Source organism: Trachemys scripta, chromosome 8 (genome assembly GCF_013100865.1).
Source record: "Trachemys scripta elegans isolate TJP31775 chromosome 8, CAS_Tse_1.0, whole genome shotgun sequence".
NCBI lineage: Eukaryota > Metazoa > Chordata > Testudines > Emydidae > Trachemys > Trachemys scripta.
Window position 1 is genome coordinate 98,919,005 of NC_048305.1, and position 21,764 is coordinate 98,940,768.

General features: G+C 43.5%; 1 protein-coding gene across 4 annotated transcripts in view; it reads right to left on the reverse strand.

Moving 5' to 3' along the window:
* The window catches only part of OSBPL9 (oxysterol binding protein like 9), a 117,137-nt gene that overhangs the window by 94,364 nt on the left and 1,009 nt on the right, over positions 1-21,764 (reverse strand). For 3 of the 4 annotated variants that reach the window (XM_034778607.1, XM_034778606.1, XM_034778603.1), the window contains exons 2-3: positions 16,946-16,996; positions 6,674-6,752 (exon numbers count right to left, since the gene is read on the reverse strand). In XM_034778607.1, the coding sequence (XP_034634498.1) occupies positions 6,674-6,752; positions 16,946-16,996 (130 nt within the window). Of the gene's footprint in view, positions 1-6,673; positions 6,753-16,945; positions 16,997-21,764 lie in introns of those variants that run through there. The other variant, XM_034778610.1, reaches the window with a different exon arrangement.

The following is a 21,764-nucleotide window of genomic DNA, read 5'->3' on the forward strand; positions in this document are numbered from 1 at the left end:
TCCTGTAATATGGAATTCTTGGATCCTAGATATATTAAAATGCATGTTCAAATGAGCACAGCTTACCACAATGATTCAAATTCCTCTGTTGAACTGACTGGTTCTTATTCCTTACTACTCCAATTTGTGTCTCATCTGAAAACTTAACCAGCAAGAAGTCGGTTTTCTTCCAAATCACTGATAAACACTAAGATCCACTCCCCATTCGTGGGTGTTTAAAGCAAGTACCAAAATGTTTTCGTTTGGAAACCTGGGTTTAGAATGGAAAATTCTTCAGAAGTACACCTTTACCTTGATATAACACTGTACCCAGGAGCCAAAAAATCTTACCGCGTTATAGGTGAAACTGCATTATATCAAACTTGCTTTGATCCACCCGAGTGCGCAGCCCCGCCCCCCCGGGAGCACTGCTTTACCGCGTTATATCCGAATTAGTGTTATATCGGGGTAGAGGTGCATCTGGAAGGGACATTTAGAATATGTAACAATGCATAATCGTTTATTTTAATCCATTGGTGACTATCAAGGCAGATTTTTTACTAACGTGAGTATCTAGCAAATATCTTTCCCTCCCTCTATGGAAGTGAGCTTGTATTGCCTTTTAATCTATGTTCATCTAATAAGTACATATACACAACATGCAATTCAATCAGACTAAAAAGCTAGCATTCCACAGTATGCTATTTTCACAGGTAACTTTAAATGAATTTTCTAGTCTCCCAAAACAAATAGGTTGCACCAAGTCCATTCAATCCTGAAGTTTTTAATAAAAGCTGTTCAAGTGAAAAAGAAGGGAGTTAGGGGGATGTCAACAATATTTAGTGTTAAGTAATGCAAACTGCACCACATGCACCCTTCTCTGATACAGCCATATAGATTATTAAAATTCTATTTTACCAAAATATTTTGCCACTGTTCGACGTTCATCCAAAAAGGTATTTAGAAGTTATAAAAACCTGTAAACAAAAGCTTTTCACCCAGAAAAACCTTCTCTACCAGTATTATAGTGTAATTAGCATAATTTTATACAGCCCTGTCTACATTACAGACCTTTACCATTAAAAACCACAGCAGGGAAACAGTCAAAATATCTAGGAGACAGCTTCAAATAGAGAGATGTCTCTGACATCAAAATAAGCCTTGTGAACATCTTGGCTGAATTTCTAGTCTGAATTCACAGAAAGAAGTTGTTTACCTTGTACAGTAACTGGAATTTGAGATCTTTGTCAATATGGGTGCTCCATTTTAAGATGTGCATGCACTAGTGCGCTCTGGATCAGATTTTCATCAGCAGTGTCCACAGGTCTGCACCCTACACATTCTTGTGCTCTGATGTGAAAATATATAGGGGCAGGTGGACCCACTGATGCTCCAGTTCCTTCTTAACCATGAAATCTAAACAGAAAGACTCTGAGCAGAGGGGAAGGAGGATAGATAGTGGCGTAGCCATAGGAACAAAACATCTTGAAGAATTCCAGTCACTGTACACGGTAAGAAACCTCTCCTTTGAGTTATCCCTGTAGGTGCTCCACTTCAGGAGATTGCAGAGCAATACTTTGATTATGGAGGAGTGTGTGGAAGCGGCAGATTCAGTACGCACTATAGAACTTCACTCAAAGCTGTCTCGGCTCTGGAAACAGGTATGAGAGCATAGCATTGGGAAAAGGTGTGCACTGGAGACCAGGTGGTGGCCTTGCAGAGATAATAGAATACATTGCTGCTCTGTTGCCTACCATTATTCTGACTGAGTGGCCCCTGACATGGTGGGGTAAGAAGTGATAGTAAGCATAAGTAGTCACCTTAAGCTCTAATACATTGATGCAGAGGGTCACCTCCTGCAGGGACTGTTTACCCTGAGCTGTGAAGTCCTGAATGCATATGCCCTAGCTTAGTAGGGATGCATCCGTGGTGATTGTCTTTGCAAGGGAAGGTTGCAAGAATGGCACTTCCTCACAGACCTTTTGGGGAGCTTTTCACCAATTGGAAGTGTGGAGGACCCTCTGAAGTATAGACATCCATTTGGACTGATTGATTGTTGGGGATGTAGACTGTCCTCAGCCAGGCTTGAAGATACTGAGAGCATAGTCTTGCTAAGGGTGTAACAAGTGTGTAGGCTGCCATATAGCCCAGGAGTTGAAGACAAGCCCTTCTTTGGTTTGTGGGTTTTGCTCTATCGTAGAGATGAAGCTGGATATTGTGGCAAATCTGTCCATGGGCAAGTATGCTCTGGTGGTGGAGTCCAGAGCAGCCCCAATGAGGTCTGTTCATTGTGTGGGTATGAGTATAGACTTTTCCACTTTGCACTGAGATGCACTGGACAGAAAAGGGAGCAGTGAGGAAAATGAGCGTACAGTAATTGGCTGCCTGCTCAGGTGCTCTGGGAGTAGCCTCTAGAACTAAGGAGAGGAGCTGAAGAGGAAGTCTGCTCATTGCCTGCAGCCTTATTTATTAACGACATTTCACCTAGCATGAGGAAGGCAAATGTGCAACTGCCACTCCAGATAAACAAAAGCTGGCCAGAAGACTCCAGAACAACATTAACCATGCTCAGACCCAGTCCTCCTTCCCTCCTCTGTGCACACACGTGCTTGTCATTGCTGCAGTTTCAGCTCTGCTGCTGCTCTTGCTGGTAAAAGTCTCAGAGGACACGAGGGAACTTTCCCATAGCAGGGTATGAGTCATAGAAATGATTGGCAACAGCAGTAAGTCACTATGTTCAAGGTATAAATGCTAGAAAAATAATGTCTCTAAATCTGGTAACTTAACAGTGAGGGTAATTAACCATTAGAACAATTTACCAAGGATCGTGATGGATTCTCCATCACTGGCAATATTTAAAACAAGATTGGATGCTTTAATTAAAAAAACATGCTCTAAGAATTATTTTGGGGAAACTATATTGTCTGTGTTCTACAGGAAGTCAGAGTAGATGGTCCTTTCTGACCTTGGAATCTATCAATCTTCCAGTTATAGCCATTTTAGATGGTATTTTGCCCTCTGGGCCCTTATCCTTAATATGTCACCTGTACTGCTATAATCAACTACAGGAACCCCGAAGGGAAGAGACCTGCATGAGAGTCTAGAGAAGATGGCAGAAGCTGAGTGAGAAGCAAAGCCATGGAAGCACAAGAGAGGCAGGTGAGAACGTACAGCTCCCTCCCCCAGGATAGAATATGCTCGGGCCACAGAATCTCCCCTCAGCTCCCTCTTGGTTTGCTGGGCTTTTGCTGACCATCTCTCCTGAACCAGGCTGCTGGGGTTGCCTCTTCCACTACGCAAGCTTCTTGCTGGTCCTTCAAGGACCCCCTCCCTCCATTTGCAAGGACTCGCCTTTCCTCCCACTGTCAGAAGCTCTCAGGAACTCAACCTTCCAGAGCTCTGAGCCCACCCTTCCACCCTGCTCTTACTTGCTGGGGTTTCAGGCACCCACATTAACAGTGGCTCCATGTACCCCATCCACCAATTGCTGTACCCCACCCACCAATTCCTGGTGTTGCCTGCTCTTCCCATAAACTGAGACTAAGTCCCCACCAGCACAAATGTTGATTAGGGCTCATAGCCTCACCGCATACTAAATAAGTACTCTTCCCCTATGCACTAGAACTCTGTGCCTGGCCATCCACTCCCTTTACCTTCCCAACTGTGACTGCAGGCAGCCAGGAAAGGAACTGAGGGGCTGGGAAGGCAGTAATCTGCTTTCCCGTCTCACAGTGCACCTACAGAAGCAGAAGAGGTGCACTGGTGCATTTATGCTTCCTTCTCATGGCAACATTGTGATACTATGTTGAGAGAGGGGTAGGAGGAGAAGAGGTTAAGCCCTGCTGTTATCCATGGCTAGCTGCCAGAGAGCAAGAGCTACTGCAAGTCCAGCTCACATCAATGTACAGGACCCTCTCTGATCTCTCAGAACTTTATTTATACAGCAGCAGTGAAACATGGATGGCAAATACCTGCTGTGAAACGATGATGCCCCCTTAGATCCATTCTCAAACAATACATTTTCAGATAGAAGTGAGAGAGTGTCAAATTGATGGTATCTTTTCCAAGTTAAAAAGTCCACAATTCATATTTCTTTACATAAACCCACCAAAATAAACCAACCCAGAAAACCAACAACCGCCACCATCCACAATGCGATTGCAAGTTGCAACAGACATCAAGTCACATATTAAGGAGGCAAGACTGCACCTGGAACACTCTGTTCTGTTCATTAGATTTGTTTCCAAACACTAACATTCTAGAGGACACTAAACTGAACAAAGCGATGTAAGGGGATGAAGGACTGACTTTCCAAATGAAAAGAACTAAATATATATAGCTTGGCTAAGTGATGAGCTAAATATGTGGTGGGCAGAGGAAAAACACAAAGTATTTCAAGGGTCTGAACACCTAGGGCTTGAAATGCTACCACGACGAAGCTGCACTACTCTATCGCTTAAGTGTAGACACTACATGCGCTGACGAATACTGATAGTGTGCATCTAACATAATAAATTCTTGCTGAGCAATGTGTTCATGGATTCCATATATACAATCTATAATAAAATCTGACTGTACTAAAGGTTTTATCAGAACTCATTTAGAAAAATCTGCATAACTCAGTCATGACTTCACAACTCCGGAGTGATGTAATCATCCCGAATTCATTCCTAACAAAACCTTCATGCCATAATATTCCAGGCATTTTATCTATCTGTATGTATGTACACACACAATATTTGCACACAATACACAATTTATGTTATATAGGATATGTATTATACATTTTAAAAATATATAGTTTTAAAAAAAGAAAACTTCCACAAGACTAGATTTGTTTTACATTGAAATGCTGTGAGATTACAATTTTTACTGTAAATTGAAAATACAGAGTCAGTGGTGTACATTGATTTTTTTCCTAACATTAGCACAATTTGCTGGCTATAGGCCAAGTTACAGTCTTCAGCAAATTAATGTAAGCACTTTTAAAAAGCTGTTTGAAGAGAGAAATTGCTGTACTGGACATAGATCCTAAATTAGAAAACAAACAAGTAAGATAACTGATTAAAATGTACATGTATTTTTTAACATCTTAAAGTTCTAAAGCATGGATATCTATGTGAATATGAATGACAGAATTAGTACTTATGGAGGAATTGTTTAAGTATCCTACCAAATACAATTTATTATAAGCAAGACTAATATTTTTATCAAATGACTGTCTTCTCTCAAGAGGTTTCAGTCGCCTTCCATAGGGAAACAATACAGCAGATGAGGAAACTGCACAAGAGATTTCCCTAGAAACTAAAAACAAGAGAATTCCAGGTTTCACCCTTTACCTGCATCAAGCTCTCATACAGAAATATTTATAAATATTTAGCTTTGTAGTATTGAAGAATACCAGTGTTTTGTATTCAGTTATCTACATTAGAAATTAGCTTACCTTTGTGTTTTATCAGCTATCCTTGAGAACAGAGGAGTTAAGTCTTGCTGTCAGCAGAGCTTTATAAAGGGAAGGTTTATGAAGCTTAATGCAGTGAAGCTAGAGTATAGCCATATCATTTAGGAGGTACTGTAGCATAGAAAATACATATGCCAATGCAAAACATGGTGCATGACTAATGTTTATCATTAGATATTATAGAAATACATTCTCAAATACTGCCCTTATTTCACCTTAACAATTCAAAATGCATGCTGATTTTGAAATATTAATTTGTAAATCTATACAGCACAATGAAGGTTATAGATATATTCCAATGTTATACAAATGTAAATGCTGTCACATACACAGCCCTGAAATATTTACTTACATTTTCCAACTCCATATAAGACAGTTATAAATAAAATTCTTCCCTCACTCTACATTTCAAAGAAGTAGTGGGGGTGGGAGAGTACCAGGAGAAGGACAAATAGATGTTAATTGAAGGTTTTAACCCACGAAACAACTACATGATCTTAACTGTACGACGGGAGAAAAGAGGTACTTTAAAACAAAATGTCATGACAACATTTACCAATGCTGTGGTTAAAGATATTTAAGGGTTCTGTACCAACCGCAATGAGAACAATTATACAGTACCTTACCCTTTCTACCGGTGAACCATAGCATGCAATGACGAAACATAGCAGTGGCAGATGGCATTGGAGTTAGTAAATATGATTAAAAGGATAAGAGCAGAGAAATGGTGATTGGCAGACAAGACACAGAAATGCAGATGAAATTAATGCAAACTTGCAGATCTTGATGCAAAGATCCATCTTTAAGCCAAATGTTGCCTCTAGTCTCCTCAAAACTGAGTTTCAAATCCAAATGAACACAAATTGCAACCTTCACACTGGTCTTGTGACTCTTCATGCAGAAAGGCTTAATCATATATCCTGACAATGAAGATTGGCAATGTTTTGCCAACATTACCCATCAGCAGAAGCCCATTATGACTGATTTATCCTTTAAATTTTTAATCACCAAATCCTGCCAAAGATACAGTCTTTTCTAGCACATATGTATTCACTGCAGATATAAATCCCTGCCTAACCTGCAGCACCTCTGTATCCAGAATGTTCCCAGGGTGCTCATTCATGCAGTTCAGTTGCCAAACATTTAAAATCAGCCATCGAACACCAAAACAGGAAGATAGACAGCAGCAGTCACATCTATTGCAAGAAGAAAGAACCTCATCTTTCAGCTCACCCTGGAAATGGAAGGTTTTCTGATCAACAGTTATTGTGAAGGTACTGTCGTCCTCATCGTCTATACCAATCACAGCTCCCTGTGAAACAAAGAGCAAAAATTCTGATAAGGCAAGCAGTGACATCAGCAGCAGCACACACTATCACTACACTACTGGAATGTATGAAGCATTGACAAAATTGGAAGTAGCCTGGATACTGCAAAGAGGAGGGGGGGGGAAGGAAGATTTACTCTTTGTATTTAAGTATAACAATTAAACCAGATACTTGGTGAAAAGACTGCACCTTGGTTGTACAGAAAACCAATGGCTATTTCTACAAAGACTTTATGATTTTCTAAATAAGTGTATACATATTTTGTTTTTGTGATAGACTTAGCATTTACCACAGCACCATTATAAAGCAAGTAGTACTCTATTTTGTATTGCATCCCAAGAAAAGTAAGGAATATAGTTAACAGTATCATGTATGGAACAATAATAGTTTTCAATACACAATTAAATGAAGTATCGCTCAGAAGATCTTGTTCAGTCTCTAAACAAGATTAATAGTCTATCATTAGTATGTACTACTACTGGTTAACTTTTGCCTTTGTTTTGTTTTCTCGCGCTGAGTTACTAGAAGCAATACACAGATATTTTAAATTTATATATACTCAAGTGTTCATTTCCACATTTGTTCACAGAAAAAACAATTGTATATGCCTGAAGGAGGATGACAATAAGGAACATTCCAGTACATTCAGCATCCAGTTCAAAAGGTTTTTAAGTCATCTAGCAACAACCTTCCTCTCTGCCCTTTCCTTACAATTGCACCCTATGCAAGAGCTTTCTCCTGTGCAGCACATAAGTCTGAAACTATCTAGGTTTCTGCCTCACACAGTCTCTCTCATTTTAAGTAGCAACTGAAGACATCTTTTCTGCCCTATTACTCATTACATCTGATTTTAACACTAAAACAGAGATACAGCTTATATGAAAGCTGATAATACAAAATGTTATTTGTATGATAAGATCTTTTCCTTCTCACACAAGACACAATATTAATAGAAATAGCCATGCATAAAATATTCTGAAAAAGCAGACAGATGCTCTTATAAACTTCTTCGATGTACAGCCCAAACAGCGTCACATCAAGGACAGAATTATCCCTACACTGCCTTTGCCTGAAAGACTGAAGAAGCCAGCTATTTGTTTTAAATTACTTAATAAGCCAGTGAAACCTGGAATTGATCTGGATTCACTGGAGCGTTCAGCAAACCTCAACGTGCAGAGATCACATGTTACCTACATGTTTGCAGCAAGTTAATCTTACACTACCTCATTCACATAAAATGTGTTCAATCTTGTCTGACAGCTCAGCAAACTGAGTTTCCACATTGAAGTTTGCAGTGTTGTTGAAGACATGTTGGTCCTGGGATATTAGAAAGAGACCAGGTGAGTGAGGGAATATCTTTTATTTGACCAACTTCTGTTGGTGAAAAAGACAAGCTTTTGAGCTAAACAGAACTCTACCTCAGATCTGGGAAAGATCTCATCCACACTAAAAAGTTAGGCTGACCCAGATATATCCTTCAGGGATATGAAAAATCCACACGTCTTGAGCAGCGTAGCCAACCTCCGGCGTAGACAGTACTAGGTTGATGGAAGAATTCTTCCATTGACCTAGCTACCACCTCCCAAGGAGATCAATTACCTACGCCAATCTGTCAGTGTAGGTAATGTCTATACTGAAGCACTTCAGTGGTGCAACCGTAGCTATGCTGCTGTAACATTTCAAGTGTAGACAAGCCCGCAGAGCGTCACAAGGTGGAACAGATTGTTTAGCATAAGTAGTTAACACATACTGTAAAAGATCATTCAAAGAGAAGTGGTGTGTTATCTTTGCAAAAAAAAAAGGGGGGGGGGGAAGGTTAGTGGGTTGCAGAGTGCTGTAATAAGCCAAAACTCCAGTGCCTTTATTAACACCATGTTTTTTAATGTCTAGCAAAATTACGAATTTAAGCTCACTGGCTCATCTTCTGAAGATGTTATGAATGGCTTCCTTTGAGGATGAGGACAGATGTGGAGTGATCATTTTGTGAAAAGCATTAGCATGAAGGAGACAGTTTTAGATTCCAATCCAGTTTACAAATTCAAGGGGCCTCAGGAGATCTTTAAAACTAGAGACAGTACCCAAAGCCAGTGTTTAAATAAAACTAACATTATGACTCTCAAACCAACAGAATAGCAGGACAGAAACTGATTAGAATTTGACAGTTTAGTTTTCATAATACTGGTGCCCTCCTAGGGGCCACAACTCAAAAGCTGAGAAGTGTTCATATTAATAAAAGTTCACTAGTCTCAAGTAGAGTACAGCTTTCACTTGAGCACTGTTCCCTACATGAATTTCTAAACCACTGGGCTATGCAAAATGAGTTTTGTTTTTAGATAAAACTAAATATAACTAACTGAAAGATGTTTTTTAAATAGCGACTCCTACCCCGAGTAAACCAAGTGGATGTTCTGTTAATATCAAAATGTAACCTGGGCTAATGGGTCTGACAAAAAAAGGCAATCAAGCTTATTGCTGCCTAGAAGAGAGATGGGAAAGACTGTAATGTGTTCACTTTGCCAATTGCTGGGGGCGGGGTGGGAAAGAGGGGGTTGAGTCTTGTGACTGGGCGAACCCTGGGAGAGAGAGAGATGACTAAGCCAAAAGGACGGGGGACGAGAGGATGACAGCCCTCACTGAGGCATTGCCTATTTTCCCCTTAAAAGGGAGCTGCTGAACTACTCTGGGAGAGAGAAACTGGACTTAGAAACACTGAGGAGGGCCCCCTATGTCATGGGGATTTTTTCTACTGTGAGAAATGCTTATTGCTGCCACAGAGCGGTTGGCTGCCTGGGTAAATCAGTGCCCTCATCACCTCAATTAAGTGCCTTCAAGCCTGCAAGGACTCATCAAGGTACATGGGTTCCTCTACGTTATGGAGCCCCCAAGTGTGGACTAAAGTGGACTCACGAATCCAGGGAAATCACCCTGAGGATAGTGTTACTTGCAGGTTGTAGGGTATTACTGATGTTGCCCATTTCCCTTTATATGCTGCCTCTTTATTTCCCCTTGTAAATAAAGTGTACCTTGTTTGTGGGTTCATCCATTAGAGGTGTCAGAAGAGTATATGTACGTGGTATCAGGCTAGTCAAGAGATCCTGACTACCTTAGACAGATAGCTTCTAACTAGTGGTGCCTCCACCTAAGAACCCAGGCCAAAACAGAAAGACAATGGGTAAGGGCTCTTTATAATTAGCTGCCTTTAGGGGTACACCATCCCATAAAACCCCCTTACAAAAAAAAATTCTGTGAGGACCACCCCCCAAGATGGTTTAGAAAATAAATGATCCAGCATGAGGGCTGTTTAGTCTATGGCTGGATTTGAATGAGATTATAAAGAGATATTTTGCCAATCAGATCATTTGGTTGTCTGAACATTTCCAACCCTATATCTCTGAAAGATACAGGAACAGCTTCCACAGCAGTGGTTCTGTGGTTAGTTTTGGATTGGAGAAGAGGAGAACTGCACGTTTGAAAAAACACTGGCAATATTTTAATGCATGTTTCACAGTGCTTTTAATATCTTCTTCACATTCCCTTTGTTTTCCTTTAATGTCAGAATGGTGCCAAATAACTTCACACTTCAGTCTCAACAGCGCCCAACTCCCTCACAAGGCAGTATTAACAAGGCTATGTTTTAGTTAAATATTACAGACCTTATAGGTAGATTTTGCAATAAGCAAGCCCCTTGTGTATTCCATGGCAAATTAGAAGTTTAGGTATTTTCTGACCTTAAACACTCATAATTGGAAAACTAGTGAAGTGATAACACCATGAGAATCGAGTGAGTGAAATCTGATCAGTAAGTGGAAAGGATTTCTGAACAGACTGTTTAAAAACACTTTTGTTTGTTTTTGTTCACACCTACTTAACTGCAGTGATTAATGAATAATTTAAATAGAGGACATCTTTGTTAGAGATTCAAATTTACACTCCCCCTGCTTCAGACTTCCTTATAAACCACTGTCATCTGCCATAACAGCAGTTTAAGTCACACTGAATGGGGAAAGACTGGGAAAAGGAGACCTAAAAAAAACCTACACTCAAAAAAATGAAAGGGAAATGAACATGGCAGCTCAGAAAAGCTCCAAAGAGAAACCTAGGAAATATCAAGCTAAGTTAATGTTCTTATTACACCTTTTTAAAAGTAGCTGATATTACAAAGTTAACCAGATTCCTATGAACTGCCCCTCCTTCTCTAGAAGAGAACTTCACATGTTCCACAAGGGGGCAGGCTTTGCTGTGACCGGCCTCTGCATGGAGAGCTTACTACACAGGCAGCAGCATGTGGGGTATGTGCAGCTATATGCCACAGTGAAAAACAGACTGTCCACACTGCGATGTGTAGTTACATATGGCAGTGAAAGGCTCTGGCAGGGGGAAAGCAGTGGGACACTACATTGCTAAAAATAGCAGTGTAGATGTCTGAGACACTGCTTAAACACAGAAAGCCACGGATGGTATATACCTTAAAGTTCTGGCATATCTTTACTCACCTAAGCAGTACCTCACTATCTACCATGCTATTTATGCCCACGCTAGGGGGACTGTGATGAGGTGGATAAACCCCACACTGGAGAGGCAGGGATGCAGGAACAACTCTGGGCCCAGGAAGCCCCACCCCAGCAAGCCTGCTGAGCATGCTCTAGTTGGAGGAGGCGTTTAAAAGAAAGTCTGTTCAGCACAGCATGGTAGTGGGTGGAGAGAGGCAAGCCTGCACTCACTACTATGGAAAGAGTGCGGCAAAGAGGTATCGCCAGGAGGGGACTGCTGCATGAAGCCAGGACTCCCTAGTCTGCTGAGGCTCATGGTCCAGATTGCAAGGAACAACTACAAGCCACAATGCACAAAGTGGTAGGAAGAGGCAAAGGGGAAAGTATTAGTCTGACAGCTGATAGGGATACCTTCCTTACAGTGCTCCAGAGAGCCCATCAATCAGAACTCTGTGGAGTTGGGGGGCCCAGCTCCTCCTGCTCCTTTAACAGCTAGACACAGCTGCTATCACAGACTTGAGCCACACGGCAGGGCTGCCACCACAGACTCTGACCATTGGATGGGCCTCCACCTGGCTCACAACTGGTGGAGAATGCTAACATGAGGCCCAGTCCTGCTGAAGGACATAAGGCAGGCCAACTGAGAAGCGAGGAAGGAAGAGGGGCGACATAGATGTGGTGAAGCTGCTGAAGTAGGTGGTGAAGAGCCAACAACAACAGGCGATCCAGTTGCAGCAACAGAATCAATTACTGCAATGGCTGGCCACCCAGAAACAGGAGCAATTCATCTAGAAGCTAACCACTCAGCACCAAGAACAGCACCATCACCAGGTCCAGCAGATGGCAGCACAACAAGCCCCAGAAGCCACTGCTAACCCAGGGTCAGGGTCCCGTAGGGTGATCCCGATGCCAGGGATCCTGGCCAGGCTGATGAAGACAGGCCCAGAGGATGAATGACCCGGAACCTTTCTTGGTGACATTTGAACATTGTGGCCACCAGGGTAGCATGGTCACCAGGCCATGCTCTTGACCCCATACCTGACAAGACTGGCCCAGGTGCTAGATACCAGGATGCCTTAAAGTATCATAAGATCAAGGAAGTCATTCTCCTCAGAGACATATCGACAGTGCTTCCAGAAAGAAAAGCACCGCTGGAGGCCTGCCATCAGGTAGTGGCCTAGCGCCTCAAGGATTGTTGCTGGTGCTGGCTAATTCCAGATAGGCGCACTGGGGTGCAGCTGGTGGAGGATATTGTGCTCAAACAATTTATCTAGGTTCTCAGGGGCCAGGAGTGGGTGCAGAGACATTGACACAGCATGCCATCAGAGATGCCGGGCCTTATGGAGAATTACCTGGCTACCAAAGGGCCAAGCCCCCAAGGCGCTGTCGCCAAATGTAGAAACCAAAGCACAGCGGAGAGAATGGGGCACAGGAGACCATCAGCTGAGGTGAGGCCTGAGTGCCTTCCAAGGCAGAGACTATGAGGCTGAACAAGAACTCCCCAGAACAAGGAGATGTACAGAGCTGGGGTCCATGGAAGCCAGGCTCCCCGAACCGTGATAATCCCAACAGAGGGGTGGGGAGACAACAGCCCCAGCAACAGGCAATTGCTTCAAGCATGGACAGCACAGTCACTTTCAAGGTGACTGCTCCTTTATGGACTATAGCTACAGGCAAGCCTGGACAGCCACTCCAAGAGCCCACAAACAAGGACCGGACAAGATGATAGTCCCAGTAAGGATCTACAGTCCAAAATGATGGGCTTAATAGATTCAAGGTGCAGCCAGGCCCCCATATACACAGAGATGTGCGCTCATACACCACAAAGGAGATATAGTTGACAGTGAGGAACCATACCGAGACTCTCTGTGTGGGGGCGGAGGTCTCCCTCACCAACCCACTAGTTCTGCACCATGACTGGAACTACTTTGGTGAAGTCTTGCAGGGGCAGTAGAAAGACCCGTGCAGAGGGGATGACCGTGCCTTCAAGACCAGAGAATAAGTGGGGTCTGGGGAGCCGGCTGATGTAGGAACGTGAGACTATCTGGAAGAGGGGACTTCACAACTTGTGAGAGGGCCCCTAAGGGACCAGTGAACTCAAAGTCCTGTGGGTACAGAATGGCTGACCCAAAACAAGGATTTCATAGGGGAACAGAAGAGCAATCCCATCTTGAGCAAAGCATACGAATAGCTGGCCACTGCCAACAGGGAAGCAGTCAATCAATAGAGGCTAAGACAATAGCCATGCATCCAACTAAAAAAGGAATGACTACCAGGTGGTACGTGACCCCCAGATCACCAAACCGCAGTCCCAACTTCTGCTACCCTGGTCCTTTCAGAGAGTTACTCCAGCTCACACACTTGGTACCATGCATCAGCCACCTGGGAAGGGAGAAAACCCTTGAAAGAATTACCAACCTGTTCTATTGGCCAGGCATCTACAAAGAGATAAGGGGTAATTTACTATTTGTCCTGCCTGGAATGTCAGTTGACAGGACCCAAGAGCACTCCTAGGCCCACCCTGAGACTCATGCCAGTAACAGACACCCCCTTTGAGAGAATCAGCATTTGATTGGACCACTAGAGAAGAGCATGAAGGGATAACAGCACATACTGGTGATCATGGATTATGGCACGTGGTTCTCCGAGACCATTCCGCTTCGCACAACCAATGCGGTGACCACAGCTATGGAACTCATGATGGTCTTTGTGAGGGTGGGGATCCCCAAAGAAACAGACCAGGAGCTGAACTTCATGTCAAAATTGATGAAAAACATATGTGAGCTACTGAAAATCAAATCTCTAGGACATCTGTCTACTACCCCCAAACAGATGGGCTAATCAAACACTTCAACAGGTCCCTGAAAGGGATGATGACAAAGTTTGTGGCTGAAGACCCTCACTATAGGGATCATTTGTTATTGCCCCTGCTATTTGCAGTGTGCAAGGTTTCACAAGCATCCACGGAGTTCTCACCCTTCCGGTTGTTATATGGGAGACAATCCCAGGGGATTCTACATCTAGTTGGGAAACTTGGACTCTTGCTCCTCTCAGTCACTGCACTAATAAAGCACCTTCTCCAGCTCTGAGCAAAGCTGAAGACACTTTGGACTTTTGCCCCTTATAGTCCCAAGATTGTAAAAAACAAGCCTATAATAGGGGCACCCATCCACACAAATTCCAGCCCGGAAACAGGGTATTGCTGTTGCTGCCCAGCTTGGAATCAGAGTTAATGGCAAGGTGGCACACCAGGTAGGAGCAGTGGATTACGAGATCCAACAATTTGGGAAGAACAAAGAGACCCTGGTTTATCATATAAGTCTTCTGAAGGCCTGACAAGACCGCAAGAGCTTATTCATAAACACATTACCCCCAATCCAGAGCTGAGCCCCCATGCACCATTATCCCAGGGCTAGACAATTCCCTTGGGGGAAACGCTTTGGCTGTCCTAATGGACTAAGACGTTGCAGGTGGTCCAATCTTTACCTTCCACGTTCTAGTCATGACCCAGATGAACCCATCTGTTTGTCAACTTCACAACAGAGCACAGACACAAGGTTTGTGAGAGTCATCATCCCCTGTCCAGAAAGAAGCAGGATGCTATCCATTAGGAGCTGCAGGCAATGTTGGACCTCAGGGTGGTAGCAGAATCCCACGGATGGTGGGGACCCAATGTCCTGCTACCCATGGCAGATGGGACAACTCGGTTTTGAAACAACTTTAGGAAGGTGAATACAATATCCACATTTGACGCATATTCATATTGTTGACTGATTGGGGGCCACAAAGTACGTCTCCACTTTAGATCTGACCAAGGCATCTCAAGAGAAAACAACCTTTGCAACATCTTTCAGCCTGTACCATTTCAAAACTATACAGGGTCACGGCCACCTTTTAACAGTTGACAGACACAGTCCTGCAACCACACAGCCAGTATGAGACAGCCTACATAGTCGATATACACCTATACAGTTGTGATTGGAAAAAACACCTCAAGCATGTATGCCTCAAAGAAGCTGGCCTCACCACAAACCCAGCCAAGTGCTGATTGGGGTTTCATGGGGTGATGTATCTGGAATACACAATTAGAAGGAGCAAACTTAGGCCTTTAATTGGGACGGTCCAGACCTTGACTATTTGTCCTATGCCATCGACAAAGAAACAAGTTACATGATTTTGGGGTCTGGCTGGCTACTATAAGCAGTTCATACCCTATTTCATCACAATAGATGCACCCCTCACTCACTTAGTGAAGAACTCTATCCCCAAGATGATCACCTGGTCTGAGGTCTGTAACAAAGCCTACAGAATCTTGAAAGATTGCCTGAGCAGTGAACTGGTCCTCTTCCACCCGGACTTCACGTGATTGTTCATACTCCACACAGGCATTTCAGATGTGGGGCTATAGCCACCGCTATCCCAAGACTTTAATGAGGAAGACAATCCAATACGCTACATTGACCAGAAACTATTCCCATGAGAGGGCCTACTCAACCATAGAGAAAGAGACTTGGTGGTGAAATGGGCCATAGAAACATAGTGGTATTACCTACTGGGAAATCCCTTCCTCCTGATAATTGATCATGCACCCCTCCACTGGATAAATACCGTGAAAGACACCAAACCCGCAGATTATGAGGTGATATTTGGCCTCACAACCTTATACCTTCCAGATACCCCATAAGCTAGGGAACAAACTCCAGAATGCCCAATGGACATGCTCCAGTTGGAGGAGAGGTTTAAAAGGGAGTCTCTTCGGCACAGCAGGGTGGTGGGCAGAGAGAGACAGGCCTGTATTCATGGCTAAAGAGGAACTACTGCAGACGGGTATCCCCAGGAGGCAACTGCTGCACAAAGTCAAGACTCCCTAACCTGCTGAGGCTCATGGGCTGGATGACAAAGAACAACTGCAAGTAACAATGCACCCTGAGGTGGTACAGAGTGGCAGGAAGAGGCCCGGGACAGAGTGTTAGCTGGACTGCAGATAGCGGGTGCCTTCCTTACAGAGGGCCCCTGGGTTAGAATTCAGGGGAGTGGGAGGAGCTGGATTCCCCTACCCCCTTAACTGCTAGGTGGGGCTGACACCACAGACTGACCATAGGCAGGGTGGCCCAGCACAGTCCCCCTCTTCCGCCCCACTCACAGGGGCATGCAGTGTACTTACTTTACATGCTGCCGTAAGCATAGACATAACCTGATAAATTTACAACTTACCCCCACCACCACTGAGGAAAAAAAAAAAAGAGACAGAAGATGGGCATAAATGGCTTTTAAGAGAATAAGTCATGTGAGATCAGAGTGACAGAAGCAAATCATTTTTAGGTAGATAGTGTGAGCAATCAGCAGACATTTTGGGCCTAAGTTTGCTCTCTCAAACTATCTAATAAGTGACTCTCTCGTTGTACACGGGTCAGTAGGATCACAGTAATGTCTAATTCTTATACATCTCTTTATCCATAGATCTCAGAGAATTTGATGAAGGAGGTAAGTATTGTTATGCCCATTTTACATATAAGGAAACTGAGGCCGGGGGGGTGTCAAGTGACTTGCCCCAGGTGAACCAGCAGCCCTGTGACAGTGTGAGGAACGAAACCAAGGTCTCTCAAGTCCCCAGTCCAATGCCCTATCCAGTAAAACCACATTACCCACATTGTAAGATGTTAAGAAACACAAGAGAAAATACTTACTCTGAGTCGAACACACCCTCTTCGTGATCCTCTCATCATTTTGTCCTTTGACTGAAAGAGAACAGATCAATTGGATTAATAAACTTACTAAGAAATCACAAAAAAAATTATTCAATACAATTTGGAAAGAAGTAAAGCATTTTGGAGTAAAGTTTTATGGACTGGTGAAATAAAACTACCACTATGACAGAGGTTATACTCCATATAGCACAGGAAGAAAGAAGCCGTAACGCACAACTGTCTGTTTTCTGGTGTTATGTATGGTAGGAGGTAACGTCATAGCATGGGACAGTAGCTCTTCTAAAGGTGTCACACAATAGAGAGTCAATAAAGTGCACATCAAACCACATATAAAACTTCTTGAAGAAAGAGACTAAGGGCTCCACACAACCATCTACTTCAGGCCTGCACAACATGCGGCCCGCGTGGGCTCACTGTGCGGCCTGCGTGGGCTGAGTAGGTGGGCTCACTGTGCGGCCCGCGTAGGTTGAGTAGGTGGGCTCACTGTGCGGCACGTGGGGGGGTGAGTAGGCAAATGGGCAGGCAGTTGCAGGGAGTGAGTCGGTGAGCCGGGGGAGGGGGGCTGAGGAGGCAAGCGGCAAATCGGTGGCTGACCTGTTCTACTGATCTGGTCTGGCTCCCATCCCCTTTCCCAGGGCCAGCTCCAGGCACCAGAAAAACAAGCAGGTGCTTGGGGCGGCACATTTCTAGGGGCGGCATTCTGGCACCAGCCATCATAGGCACTGACTCTGGGGCATGGGGAAATAGTGCCCCCGCCGCCCCAGCTTGCCTCCACTCCGCCTGCTCCCCTGAGAGCGCCACCGCCACTCCGCTTCTCCCCCCTCCCTCCCAGGCTTGCCTCGTGCGAAACAGCTGTTTCATGCAGCAAGGCTGGGCGGGAGGACAAGCCGAGCGGCGGGGCACTCAGGGGAGGCGGCGGTGGTGGAGCGGAGGTGAGATGGAGCAGGGAGTGGTTCCTCTACCCCCCCCCGTTACTTTCTGCTTTCCCCGACCCTAGCTCACCTCCGCTCCGCCTGCTCCCCTGAACGCACCACTGTTCCACTTCTCCGCCCTCCCTCGCCTGAAGCGGAGCAGCAGCACACCAGGGGGACTAGGTGGAGCGTAGGTGAGCTAGGGCGGGAGGTCACGGGGGGCCCGCAGGAAGCAATGGTGGGGGGGAAATGCAGCACACCGGGGGAGGAGGCAGGGCTGGGGATTTGAGGAAGGGGTTCAGAAGGGGTGGAACTGCGGCAGGGCCGGGGGCAGAGGGGCACGAAAAAAAGGGGGGAGTGGCCAAAATTTTTTTTGCTTGGAGCGGCAAAAATCCTAGAGCCGGCCCTGCCCTCTCCAAGTGTTGCAGCTGTCTGGAGGTGCCTGCCTTCCACACCTTCCTCATTCACACCTCATTCATTCAACAGGGCAACTGATTACAAAGTGAGGGGGGGTGGGGGAGATCTTATTCTACTTCTAGCAAAAAGACATTTTTCTTTTACCTTAATTATACTACCATTGGGGCCCGCTATAACAAATTACCGAGGTTCAATACTGCTGTTTCGGTGAGGTGACGCTGGGGAAGGAGGGTTTGTTTCCGCGGGGCAGGTGGCGTTGGGGGGGGAGGGAGGGTGTTTCAGCAGCGCTGGGGGGGTGTTTTTGTGGGGCGGGTGGCGCGGTGTTGTGTTTTGGGTGGCACTGGGGCAGGGTTGGCGGCTCTCGGGGGGTTTCGGCCCTCAGCTGTTTTCTTTGGAGTAATATGGCCCTCACCACTTTATGAGTTGTACAGGCTTGATCTACTCCATTGTCTCTGAAAGTAGATTTTGACCTAAGTGCACAGGAAACACCGGAAAATGCAACCCAACCACATTTGTTTTCAGGAAGTAAGGATGGATACAGTCCCCCAAGCAGCAGCTACAGAGCCCAGAATGATTATCTTAGAAATTCCAAACTAGAATTTAAAACTAAACTAGTATTTTCAGAGGAGTTTGTTTGTTTTTAACATAATGAACGCTTCTGCAGATAAACTCTCCTACAATTGAACATTAGTATGTTGCATAATTACCTGAGAACAGATTTACATATTGCTTGAAATTTGTAAGGTATGTTTTCTTTCCACAGGGAAAAAAAACTCTGTAAAACTGTCCAAAATCTAAAGTAACCCTTTTGGAAAGTGTCAGAAACATGCCGTGACAGGTGAGCTGAAAAGATCAACACAGAAGGCTGAACAAACATGGAATGATGTTTGTGACTGAACTTTAAGGCTTTGTCTAGGATTTAAAGATGTGTAAACCAACACATTCTTAACAAGTTTAGTGTAGACTTAGCCAGCTTGGCATGTGTTCAAGGCTACAATAGACTGCTTAGAATGTGTTAGCTAATATGCCAACATCACACCTTGAAATCCTGATCTAGATAAAGTCAAAGATGAAGAGTGCAGCCACACCAGAAAAAGCGTCTTACCATGTTAGCTAACAATTGGTAACAAACATGAGATAGAATCCTAGTGAAGACAAGGCAGTTTGTCTTTTATTAGGATTCTACTGCGTTTTAGTTGCCACATTAGCTAAAGTGTGGTAAGAAAACCGTTTTCCCCCCCCCTAGTGTGGGCAATGCCTAACAGTACTGACAGTGGATTTTATCATGTTCTGCTAATGATCAGGAACTATTACAGAGTTAATATATATGAGAACTACTCGAGATTTAGATGTCAAGAAACACTAAACATTTCCATCACCTTTTCTTTAATAAAAAATATTTACAAAAGATCCATAATTATTTTTCCACTTTAAAATGAAGGTATCACTGTTAAAGGAAACACCAGAAACGACATCGGCAAAGCTTAAAAAGAAAATGTTTAGTGTAGCACATACCACACACAAGACAACCAACAAGGTCAAGCAAAGATATTTGGGGGCCTAGGAAGAGAATATGAGAGTGGGTCCCCTCCCTAAAGTTTATTAATAAAAATACCTAAAGACCCCAGAAATATATGTTCCTGCTCTGAATTTGAGGGGTTTTTTTCCTGTTTTTTTTTTTTTTTGGGGGGTGGGAGGGGGAGGCCCACATGCCTAGTTTATATGCAATTCAAGTATACCAAACTGTGACATATTCCTCATCCGTCTTCAGTTTTGCCTCCTCAGGCTCCAATAACCACACTCAACCTTGGGCTACACTTCACCTAGATTTGCTGCTCCAACAAACAGCACTTTCAGTGATGCACAACTAGTTTCTCTAAATAAATAATTATTTGGCAATTAGCAGTTAATGCCTTCTGCTCATTTAGAGTGGAAATACAGAAGAAATTTTGCACCAAAAGCAAAAATCTATTTTGCCCCCATATTTACAGAAATGTGGCATTGTTAGATTCCTATTGTGACACACCTACCTCCTATTCAGCAATACCCCAGAACTCAGGTTCTGTAGGAACCATATCCCTGGGATACAATAGGCCCACATGACAAAATACAAGGCATGTGGCTGTTCAAGATTGCAGCTAGCTAAAACCATTACAAAAGAGGGTGGGCAGGCGGGGGGGGGAGGAAGAAGAGAGGAGGGAAGTTTTAAAAGCAAGACTGCTTCCTCTCCTCCATCTGCCAAATTTCACCTGCATTTTGCTTGTAACAGATGCCAGAAGAAAGTGTGGATTTGAAGCATGTATTCCACTAAGTAAAATTTGATAGTTTCTAGTAATTGTTTCACACTCCCACCATGCCTGAATTGGTTGCCGATTTAAAATATGAATACATCTGTAACCAATTAGTGATGATAGGACTGTAAACCTACTGGAATCTACTGAATTTTACTTAATGAACACATTAAAAGTGTATTTTCATATATAACTACATTGACATATGCTGCTAACATCCAGTCTGGCCCTTCAGTCACCATGAAAGGTGATTGTCTAATTAGGTCGGCCACAGGAAAGGAATGTTGCTGATGGGTTCATGAAAGAGATATACAAATAGTATTTAAATTATACCATTTTGAACTTGCTTCAATTTTATGGAGTGGTATTTGGAACAAGAATTAATAAAGTGCAGAACTTCCATAATCTTCTAAAAAAACAGTGTAACACACAAAGATAGAGATTCATTTATAAAAATTAGTAAAATTAGTTTACAATCTCACTTACTTATTCCGTTTTTTTTTTTTTTTTACAGGTTTGTGTACCTATGCCCACCTGACTATCAGTTTTCATTACACTGCTAAAACATTATTTTCATTTAGTACAGCAATACGTAAAACCTAAAATGTTTAGACTAAACTATTATATGAACTACTTTGAGTATGACATACAGCAATTTACTGTACCTTGCATTTTGGATTCAGTTTTAAAGGTGATTTTAAAAGTCATCAAACCAGATTACTACAAAATATAGAAAATGCAGTTGAATTTTGTAGAATTAAATTTTGATTTTAAAACACTAACATTACCAGGAGAGAAAAAAGAGAACGCCAATAGAACTGAACATTGGCATAAAGTGATGGCTCTATTAAACCAACATTTATTGATGTTTTAACCATTATTTCTGGTGAAAATGTATGAGCCAGAAAGCATGGTTTGACTTTCTGATCCCAACTTGACAGTATTCTACAATGACTTTTACAGAATAAGTAATCCAACAAATTGAAGTGGTAGATCACTTCTTTCACTAAAGGTGAAAGGGAAAAAAAAAACCAGATAAACAACACTTAATTAAAACAAAACCCTCTATTATCTCCCCCACCACCACCACCACCGGCCGCCCAATCCACCGTTTTTTAACGTACTGGTTACATAAACGTTTTTTGTACTCCGTAAGTGGTGGCTAGAAATCTAAGTCAG